This window comes from Rosa chinensis, chromosome 7, assembly GCF_002994745.2.
Source record: "Rosa chinensis cultivar Old Blush chromosome 7, RchiOBHm-V2, whole genome shotgun sequence".
Classification (NCBI taxonomy): domain Eukaryota; kingdom Viridiplantae; phylum Streptophyta; class Magnoliopsida; order Rosales; family Rosaceae; genus Rosa; species Rosa chinensis.
Genome location: NC_037094.1, coordinates 33,879,696 through 33,890,946, shown reverse-complemented (window position 1 = coordinate 33,890,946; position 11,251 = coordinate 33,879,696). Strand labels below are relative to the sequence as shown.

At 37.9% G+C, this 11,251-nt stretch overlaps 1 protein-coding gene across 2 annotated transcripts; it reads right to left on the bottom strand.

Annotated features, from left to right (window-relative positions):
* Window positions 1-691: 691 nt before the first annotated feature.
* On the bottom strand, window positions 692-8,899 carry LOC112176817 (transcription initiation factor TFIID subunit 4b). 2 transcript variants are annotated; one of them, XR_002927121.2, is made up of 16 exons: window positions 8,617-8,899; window positions 8,235-8,391; window positions 8,023-8,128; window positions 5,751-6,286; window positions 5,569-5,664; window positions 4,496-5,479; window positions 3,924-4,048; window positions 3,748-3,835; window positions 3,500-3,635; window positions 3,324-3,379; window positions 3,190-3,246; window positions 2,963-3,103; window positions 2,747-2,812; window positions 2,402-2,666; window positions 1,004-1,260; window positions 692-886 (listed from the first exon to the last, which is right to left on the bottom strand). XR_002927121.2 is itself a non-coding variant. In XM_024314906.2 (15 exons), exons 2-15 carry the CDS (start codon window positions 8,274-8,276, stop codon window positions 1,088-1,090), a joined length of 2,871 nt encoding a protein of 956 aa, XP_024170674.1. In that variant the 5' UTR covers window positions 8,277-8,391; window positions 8,617-8,899; the 3' UTR covers window positions 692-1,087. The 2 variants fall into 2 exon arrangements, 1 of the variants encoding a protein (XP_024170674.1); XM_024314906.2 differs by having other exon boundaries at window positions 692-1,260.
* Between the last annotated feature and the right edge of the window lie 2,352 nt (window positions 8,900-11,251).

Genomic DNA, 11,251 nt, shown 5'->3' with positions numbered 1-11,251 from the left:
AACAACATATCAAGATCGAAAACAAACCCTCTGATTAATTTTAGTGGATGATAGACCTACTCATAAGAGAGCAATATCATGTGATTTTAATTCATTATTCATCTCATGGTTGAAACTAGAGATAAAAAAGTAAAGTAACAAACTGTTGTATCTCATGTTTAAGGGTGTGTTTTGATAAAAATAAAGAGATCTACGTAGCTTTTCAAGTATTCTAAAAAGCAATTAGAAGTGTACTAAGTATGAGAGGTTCAAATAGTAAATTTAGAGGTCCAACTAGAACCACCTTTCAAAGAAAGTAGAGTTTTTCCTTTGCATTTCCCAAGAGATAGAAAACTAAGATCCTCATAATTCTTTTTTTCAATGCATGGAAAAGTCATTAGAAAAGAGAAATTTTTAGGTGCTACAGTCAAACAAGCTTGGATCACCAGCTGGTTTGACGCCCAATAATATATCCAAGCTGGTTTGACTGTAGCACCTAAAAATTTCACTTTCCCCTATTTTTTCTGTCCTCAGAAAAGTTACTTCTTTCCTCATGCTTTACCAAACACAGGAAAGGAAAGAGTTAGGCTCTCAAATCTGCAAACCAACAAGACCTAAAGCCCTAAAGGTAAAAGCACTTCATACGTAGAAGAGCACAAATTGCTTTGGAAGTTTTCAACTCTTAATAGGATTTCACGAGCACTACACAGAGTGGTAAAGCATGAAGTATTTCATTGCCTCCAGCCTCAAAACTCCTCTATATTCAATAAAAAATAAGTAATTTACAATGCCATCAGAGACTCAGATATTCAGATATCAGCATAATCCAAGGACCAAGGATGCAGTGGGGCTATTTCATTGCTCTCTTCTGGCTGAACATTATTGCTCCTCAGGGTCAGCTACAATGCTATTTTACAAACCAAAAACAGGATGAATAGAGAATCGTACATAAACAAACTTACCCAACCCAAATAAATATAATTACAACCACCGAACAAGGTGAAGAATCATAACTCAAACGAACCGTATGGTACAGCCAGAGAGACCAGGTCGGTTGAAAGAGCTTTTCTAAGGATCTCATAGGCACCGTGCTTCACACAGTTTTGGATTAATCACCCGCAGAGTCAGATTGGTTTCTCTCATACAAGCGATATATCAGAGGTGACTTGGACATTTGAGGTTCCCTTTCCAGAACAGAAATCACATCCTTGACAGAAATACTACGAGCCACCCTTGTCTGGGGCACAATAAATTGGTTTTTCCCAAATTTTCTAACAGTCCCTATAGGAAAGAAAAAAATCGCAATTTAACAAATCACCATCTACTAGAGAAAGATATAGAATGATTCTTCAACAAATGCCATACCAAAGATGATAAAATTATTCACTAAGACTTATCCATGGAAGCCGTTACACGAGATGATTGTAAGTAGAAAAATGATTGTTATACCATATTATGAATTGCGAATGTGGATTACATTGAATATGTATAGCTAACAAAGGAGAATTTTAGCAACCATGAAAAGAAAGAGAGAAAAAATACAATTAGGAAGGCAACAAATGATTTTTGGTCTTACATAAGTTGCAACACCATTGGCATCCTCCATGACCCTTGTAGACCAAAACAAATGAGATGCGACCCTATCGTTAAAATTAAAAACTAGGCTAAAGAAGACCATTTGTATCCGAGCCATCTCAAGTATATCTTCATAGGTTAGTTTCAGAGAGAAATAAAAGAATTTATATGAAAAGATATCAGACCATTTCTAGTCGACTCCAAGAACATTGAACAAGATGTCTCAAATGAGAACAGTAAATATTCAGAATTTGAGAACTAGTACAAATAGCAAAAAATTGCAGAGAAGCAAAAAATGGCACTTTTTCCAATAAAACACGAGAGGAAAAAAAAAATAACAGAAACACAGATGTTATTATTATGGAAGTGAATATAAGAGCACAGTAAAAACAAGCTGCCCACTAGTAAGAGTTACAAAACAATATGGAGTGCCTGTAATCTGAAAACTTAATGGTAAAAGTCCGAGGCAAACACTAAAGTAACTCTAAAACACATTACACTACATAACATTTCCTTCCTATTGATGGAATACCACTACATAACATAAATGCAAGAGACTACCACCTTCAAATTTGCATGAAGAAAGGTATATCTTGAAAGAGTGCACACTTAATGTCAAACAATAGACTGTACACCGAAACCCAACATTTCCTCCTCCCCCAAAAGTTTTCAAAACTCCTATAACTTGATTACATCCACACTACCCAGTACACACAATAAGCTACAACCATACAGTTCCTCCTTCACAAAGTTTTCAAGATTTTTTATTATTTAATTACTTTCACACTACCCAGTACACAACACTCTACAAAGGATTTGACCAGCAATCAACCTTAATGACACTTACCAGCTGCAGAAACAGGAGCTGCACCCCCTCTTTTTTCTACTTCTTGATTGTCCTTCATAATTCTTCCAGCTGCTGATGTAGGCTTGCGATTTACATCTTTACCTGGCTGAGACCCAGATGCCACATCACTCCCACCTTCACGTTTTTGGCGAGCTTGCTCAGCCATAAGTTGCCATTTTGACAACATGTCATCTCCTCCAACAGCAGCACGGGCAGCAACATTTGCTGCTGTTGTCCTCATTTTGTCATCTTCTTCTTTGTTTACCTGAAGAACCAGAAAGTTGGAAGACCAGTTGTTATATCCGTTCAAGAGTAAAAACATAATGCTAAGCAGAATCCACATACCTTGAATGATTTAGAACGACCTTCATCTCTGTCTTTATCACCGTCAACTCCATTGCTAACCTCAGGCTGTAGGCAGTCATAATCAATACTTTGAATTTATTTAAATGCACATGAAGATAAAAGATTCAACTGTATGCATGCGTGCATGGTTAGCCCACTGATAGGTTACCATGTGTGATTGCATAACTGAAATTGGGAATAAAAAAGGACACTCACTTCATTAAGCTTCCGGACCTTTTCTGCCTCAGCTTGCTTCTTTTCCCATTCTTCCTTAGCTTTCTTGTTCTGATTTAAAATTTGTTGCCGAACATCAGAGGTAATGATGGTGTGGTGTTTTGGTTTCTCAGCATCAACCCGCTAGCATAAGAAGATTCACTTGAAGTCAGGAGATATTTAATTCAAATTGATTTATACTTGTTCAGAAACAATTATTGGAAACAAACCTGCTTTGACAGTCTTATCAAATTATTTATCAGTCCCCTCATTCTTTCCTCCACGCACTGAAATTCAAGTGCCTTTGAATAAGATATATGCAAGTTTATATCAAAAAAGATGAATGTACAAAGTAGCCCCTCACCAGTGACAAGCATCGTTCCACATCATTGCTTATACTTTTCAAACCACATCTGAACACTGTTAAGAACAAATGTAGAAATACCATACATCGTTATGTGTCTGATATTTCCTTTCATGACAAAAACAATTCTTAACACCTGAATGAGAATAGATAAAATATGGAATAAGATTATTAACTGATTTCTGCCAATTTTTTCTGCAAGGGAGCCTTCTGCAAAATCAGCCTTTCTTCTTCTTCTTGCACAACTCTTCGAGATGCTTCTGAAGCTCGACCGTCATCCTTGGGCCCAGAAAACAGCTGCTCCTCCTCTTCCTATATCATCAAGAATATCAAAATGTTCTGAGCTTGTTTACTTATGGCTAATGTTCACTTAATTAGATAATATTTTGCATTAGCATGGATTGAAAATGATAAGATAGTGTACCCTTAGATTAACTCCACTAACAGCTGTGACATCATTGAGTTGTTCAATGCTTTGATCCAAAAAAGCCCCAGATACTTTTTGCTTCTTACTGTTACAATGGATTCAACAGAAAGTTATATGGAGGATGTGATTTTAAATCATCCAGAGTATGATACAATAAAAGAAAATAATTTTACCTTGAAGGCGGTGGTGAAGAACCAAGTGCTTCACTAGGCTTCTTTTGGCCAACAGAAGTCTTTTTTGCAGCTACTCTATTATTAATCCCAGCAGGAGAAGTGCCAGTAGGTATCCGAGAGCTTAACTGGTGAAAATGGAGAATCAGAGAAGAAAATAGTTGTGAGTAGAGCGAAAAGATATTCTTATTACACCAAAAGTATAAATTGTAAAAACAAACGTCAAAATAAATACAGAAAAACTAGAACCAGCATGAAACTAGGCCACCCAGTGAAATTGTATTCTTACAATTGAAACCTATTACTACTGATAAAGCAAATATAATGAGCAAATTATATATTCATAACAATAATTGCACTCCGATCCCAACCCATATCCCATATCATCGCGCAATTCATGACCAAGTGGACACATATTACAGGACACAGTTCCTGTTTTACCACCATTGAAAAGGTGCTATATAACTTAACTACTTAAGTAGTGAACTTTTCAACAACACATCAATGGAACATAGGTATTCCACAATATAACCTAAGAATGGATATTTAGAAGAGAGATGAGAAGATGAATGTACGTTAGGATCAGCTTGCGTGGTTGTGGAAGAAGAAACAGGATTCAAGGGCCCTGTGTTTGTAGATGACGAAGGCACCATGCTCCCAGAGGGCCCTGTGTTTGAAAATCCCATTCTTGAAGACTGCTTCTCTAAAGACTCGTCCATTGAAATTCCAGGTGATGCATTTCCTTGTTCATGTTGCACAGAAGAAGCATAAGGCAAACGCTGAGAATTAGATAGCGGGGTCTTGTGCTGCTGCTCAGCACTCTGGTCAATGGGTTCCTGTTTTACATAAGGCATTGATGATAAAGGGCCAGAAATCTGCTCTTTATTTGAAGACTGCCAAGGAACTGGATTTTGTTGTAAAGTCGAATTATTTGTGAAGTGAGGAAGAGATCCACCCTGCTGTCTGCTAGGGTCGTTCATAGAATTTTGCCCCTCCAATTTGGGCACACTCATGATGTTTGTTCCCTGGGCTTCCACCCCACCTGGCTGAGCTGAGCCCATGCTTTGATGTTGAGGAATTTGCCTCAAATGAGAGTCATGTGATTGCTGTTTGAGAGGCATTGTATTGACATTTGTCCCTGAATATGGACGATAATTACCACCAGTAGATCCATACATGGCAAAGGATGATTGGGGGTAGTGCAGTTGCTGTTGCTGCTGCTTGTTATGTACTTGCATGGCAACCGAGGACCGCTCCCTTTCTTGATTGGCAGCTCCTGTGCTGGAAGAAGACATCTGATTTACTTGCATTGCATGAGAATCTGACTGACGTTCTGCTTCCCGCAATTTTTTGGCATTGTTTTCAATGGCCGAATGGCTTGAATCAGTCTGCACGTGCACTGTGGGAATGTGCGATGGGTCTGTGGAAGGGTTCGCACCTCTCTGATGAATTGCAAAACGAGGATCAGTGAACTGGGTAGCACCTGCACTAATAGATGGCATCCTAGGAGGTTGCTGCTGCAACGAAGCCTGAGGCATCAACTGTTGTTTAAGAGCAGGCTGCCATGTTTTCATATGATTATAGTTAGCTAAGTCATCAAAACATTATTTATTCATGAAAAGAATAGTAGTTTCATTTCTTCTCTTACCTGTGTCTGTACTTTATGTACTGCCATCTTGAGCATCTGGTCCCCAACAACACTTCTAATGTGTCGGACAAAAGCATCTTTGGAGATTTCGTTGTTCTAGAATAAGCAGCAGACAATTCAGAGAACAGAAAAATTATCAAAATACAAAACTACTTTACATTGAACTTGCATATAGGACCCACCTTCAGTTTACCAAAAAGAGTTGTAAGTTGCATGGCTCTGTCTTTATCAAGTTGAGGCAATAAGACAGGTAGTAACAGACCAAATGGTACTTGTTTACTGCGATTCATCGGGGTGCTTGGCTGCTCCGTGGTCATTGCCTGTTGACTACTCATCTTCTGAAGCTTTACATACTGAGATTCATTTTCTGGTTTAGGAGTTAAGTCCTGCTCCTGTGTTGACACTGGATTTTTTCCAGACATCAACATTCCAGTCTGGAGAGGTTTTTGATCTCCTTTCCCTTGCTGAAGATCACTGTGGGGTTGCTTCTGGGGCAAAGTAAAATGATTAAGTTCCTGCGATGCATCATTCTGTTGTGGCATATTCTCAGAGACGGAACGTTGTGGCTTTAACTCCATTTCATATGACTGCATTTCTCGCTGTTGTGCAATATTTTGGTCATGCTGAATTTGACCAGCAGTACTTTCATCCTGGCTAGCAGTATGCAACTGTGGTAATGATTGACTAGAAGTATTATTGCTTCCTTGAGACAAAACCGCTGCATCATTAAATTGCACAGCATATAAATAAGCAAAGAGTTCTAGGTATGAGCATAAGTAAAAGCAAAACACATTTTCTTCAATAAGAAGAAACTTTTATTGAAAGAGGAACCGAGAGGACAAGAAACAAAAGCACTGGACAAGAAGTTCACAACTACAAGAAACAAAACACAAACAAAGAATACTACAACTAAAGAGATAAACCTTAGGCCTAAAAACATAAAATTCAACAACTGCAGCCTTCGAGCCTAGAAAAACAGAGGAGAAAGAATAGTCTTTAAGTTCAACCAAAACTGAAGCCAACAAGGCAGACAAGAATCTAACATTCTCCCAGAGGCCCTCCACCCCACACCATTATAGTTTTCAAAGTTTATTCTATTCCTTTCCATCCAAATCACCCAAATTACAGCCACTGCAATGCCAAAGAGCTTTAGTCTTATTCCCTTTGTCAAAGCCAGTAAGAATTTTTGCTTAACAGAACAAACCACCCTGCTGGAGATTCCCCACCCTCTAACAATCTCTGCCATAAATTTTATGACACTGCACAATGCACAAAAACATGATTAGCTTTCTCTCCTTGAAGTCTAAGCACAACGCACCAATGGGGAGTTTATTTGGTCTTCTCCTTTGACAAACTCTTCCTTTAATTTGTATATGCACTAATGCCTGAAAAAGACTTCCATGAGAATCCTCAAAAACACTCTAGCTTCCACCTCCTAACATCTAAACTTAGTTGTTTCACCAAACTGACTCCATCTATGAGTTCCGTCATTGAAGATACCTCTGGAATCTCCTATAATTTAGATTCTTTTTTTTTTTCCTTTTTTTTTTAAACTAAAGTCCCAGCCCATAGGATAAGACAGCTCAGTGGTAAACTTGATTATTGTTGCAATTTAAAATCTTGATAATCTAAAGAGTATTGGAAAACATTGCTTCAAACATTCACCCCCACCCCGTGTGTCTTCCCCAAAACCTCTCTCCTTCCGTTGCCAACAACCAATTGGTAAACAGGGAATATTATTTGGACGGACTAAGATATCCTGCCAACGGCTCGAACTTGACCCTGTAGGATTTCAACCATTTTCATGGGACGCAGAGGACACGGAATTAGCTCGCCTACCACTTCAATCCATTGCTATATTATATACATCTGCAAGAAAGAAGGCTATGAAAGAAAGATCGGAAATAGATTTTATGGAGCGATATCCTCTTGCCAGGAGAATACCAGGGTGGAAATAGAGTATCAACCAATGGAGAGGCTCCGTGCTTTAGATTACAGCATGCCACAAAGATTTCCCTCTCCAAAGGAAATCTCATAGCCATTGTCCAAAAAAAAAAAAAAAAGTGTTGCTTGCCTAGAGGTTCCCAGTCCCAAATAGCCAAAGACATTTAACTAGAGATTATGGCCACAACTTGCAAACTTTTCCACACATTCTGGGAAGTAAACTGAAATAAACACTACATAGTTCGAGAAGAAATCATTTTAAGGTAAATTCATTTCAAACCACCCCGGATGTTTTATGACCAATAAAGAAAATGGTGAAAAGAGACGAATGAATTAGCACAAAAATCAACTCCCATTCAAACCACTCGTGCTCTCTGATATTTAACCAAACACCAAAGTTGATAACTGAAAACTAAATAATTCTAACAAAGTATTCACCAAGTAATCTGCATTAGTTCTACGATTAACATGTATGTAGTTCTTGAATCAAGATTCGCTTTAGAACAATACCAGAGTCTGAATCAGACCGCTGAGAAGCAGACACATCTCCTTCAATGTCCCTATTCAGGGCCGCCTGAAAGGCCTCGACATCCGCCCCCGAATGCATTGTTTCATCCTTCACCCAAAAACAAAAACAAAAACAATAAAAAAAGTTCAGCATCAAATGCACCCAAAGCTAGAGCTGTGGCAGAAACAGAGACACAGCCAGACAGACACAAAACCTCATCGTCTTCCAAGAGCTTCTTCATAATCGACGGGTCCATGATGGGGTTATGTATATCCTTTCAGTACTTAGATTAGGGTCCCCACTTGCCACTCCAAAGCGAATCAGTCATGCCCTAGGTTATCGAAATTAGGGTCTTGATCTCTGAGATACACCTAGTAGTTTGATTCCAATAAGCAATTAACGAACTTGATGAGGTAAAGGGATATGTATATAGATCAGAAACAGCTCCACAGTGCGAATTAGCAGTAAAGATGAAAACTTGAAACAAATTTTGCTAAGAAGAGTAGGAATAAACCAATCGGCAAGTTGAGATTACGGAAGAAATTGAAAGAATTGAGCGAAATAGTGTGAAAAACAAGGAAGAAGATAGGGCGCACCTGATTGCGTCGAATTGAAGAAAATGAAGGAGCCTGTGGTTGTGTATACAGTGTGTAGTTGATTCTGAAGCTTGAAGCTTGAAAAATATATATACATATGTATATAATGGAGCTTTTGAAAGTCAGAAAAGAATCAAACAGTGAGGAATGGGGTGTTGAGATTAATTCAAGGAAGAAAAGGGTTATGTTGTTTGGTGAGCAAATTAGGAGTTGCGACGGAAATAGGGCAGCTTCAAACGACGGAGAGGGAGAGTCCCAGTTTTGCCCAGAAACAAAGAAAGGAAGTGACATAAAATTAGCTCTTCTTTATATCAGGGGTAGTGGTGTTATTAATCACACATGTCGTGCATCTTTCTGTTTTTTTTTTTTTCCTCTTCGGCTATTAGATTAAAAATTGTGTTAAATTTTTAATATAAAAATTAATATACTTACGAAAAATGTCACTAGAATAAAAAGTCAACAATTATTTTCTCTCTCTCCTCTCCGACAACTTCCGCTGAACACCGGTGAGGTTTTCGGAAAATTCCGACAAGGTCACAAAAGGTACTGTCATCAACACTAAAAGTTATTCTCACTAACGACAAAACCTACTCATGTGAGATTTCTGGCGGCCTTCGGTGAGGTTACAAAAGATACTGTCTCCTCAACACCAAAAGCTACTCTCACAAATAATAAAAAAAAATACACTCATCAACAACATAAAGTTACTCTTACCAACATAAAAAACTACTCTCACCGACACTAAAAACTAGTATAACAAAAGCTACTCACAGAAACTAAGAAAGTTATTTTTAGAGACTGAGAAAACTATTACCACCAACACAAAAGCTACTCTGAAACAACAAAACAACTATAAATTTACAACTTCATTTTAATTCTTTGCAGATTTTTCTAATGGCATAAAATTAGTAGATGTTTTAACAACTGTCTTTGTTGGAATGGATTTTGCTCTAGGGACATCATCTAAATAAAGAGTAATGGGAGAAGCTTCTTATGCTACTTTGGGCTCTCTGGAAAAATAGAAATAGTAAGCTGTGGAACAATACATGCGCAAATGCTCATGAAATTGTTGTTACTACGTTCACTTGGTATGAACAATTTCTACAAGCGCAGAAGCCTTCGTTGCATGAACCAGCTGCCAAACCAAGTAAACATTGGTCTTCACCATCTAGCAATCAGCTCAAAATCAATGTTGATAGAGCTTTCTTGCCTTCAAAGGACTTTGGAGGTATTGGTGGAGTAATCTGATGAAGTGACGGATCATTTGTAGTTGCTTTTTCAAAATGTGTGCAGCATGTCTCATCTCCACTACAAGTGGAACTGTTAGCAATTAGAGAAGGCCTAGACTTCCTCAAGCAGCGCGGCCTTCATAATGTATGCCTTGAAAGCGACTGTCAAGGAGTGATCCAAGATATTGATATGGGAGACTGCGACTTTAATGAAAATGCAAACCTGCTGCTCGAAGTAAGTTTGTGCATAATTTGAAATTCTCCCTTGCTCCTAGAACTGCCAATTTTGTGGCACATAGGTTAGCAGTCATTGCTTATGAATCCAATACTACTCAAGTATGGATAAACCAAGCTCCAGTAAGTATTCTGGATGCTATAGCTTCTGATTGTATTCGATCGCATTAATCAATAAAAGTTCTTGAAGTTTTGACTCATAAACTATCTTTGTTGGAGAGATTAGTTTTGTTAACACAAGGTTTTTTTTGTTATATCCAAATTTTTGCTATTTCTTGGACATTCATCAAGACTTTTCTTTGTTAATTGTTAAGTTTGTCTTAATTTTTATCAGTTTTTCGACTGTTTTCTAACCTTTGTTAATTTAATCTTCTTTTCCTCTAGGAAGATCTTTTTATTAAAAAAAATAAAATATATATATATTTATAAAAGCGGGCTGGTGCGGCTGCCCTCATGCAAGCTTTAATTAATGAAACTGCAAAATACAAGGGGGGAGAGAAACAAAATCTGATTTCATGAGGGTACTTTTAACTTAGCACATTTCAAGCATTGGTTTCTAATTTCTTTGAAAGAATCTGCCTCCATTCACTTTATGCCATGCTCTAACCCTTTGAGAATGCAAGGCCTATTCGCCGTGCTAGGTCTTTCATCCTTGACTGTAAAGGCTCCAAAATATACCCCAGTACAATGGATCCCCCCCCCCCCAAATGCTTTGGTTGAAGGTGACACACTACTACAAAAATTGAATCAGACGACAGTATGCAATTTTCTGTCGTGTGATTGAATTTTTTTTTTCAGACGTCGTTTTTGTAAGAGCTGTTGTGTGATAGAGACTTAGAAATTAGTTCAGAAGACGTTTAAGATAAAAACTGTTGTGTGATGCTCAAAAAAATTGAGCAGCAAGTTTCCCATCGTGTTAGTGGTGCCATACTTCATATGAAACCCAAAGTTTTCTCCAACATGTATTGATCAGACGATGAAAAATAATATAACTGTGGTCTGATAAAATAGTTTGACAAAAAGGAGGGAGATTTCCCACTACCATTTTTCTCCAACCCCCCAAATGGAGAAGTCAAGTTAACACGAGACAAATCCCAAATTTAAAACTTATGCATTCAGACCACATTGTTTTTAATTTCTGTTGTGTGAGTCCTTGTAGGGCTTGTCCAAAT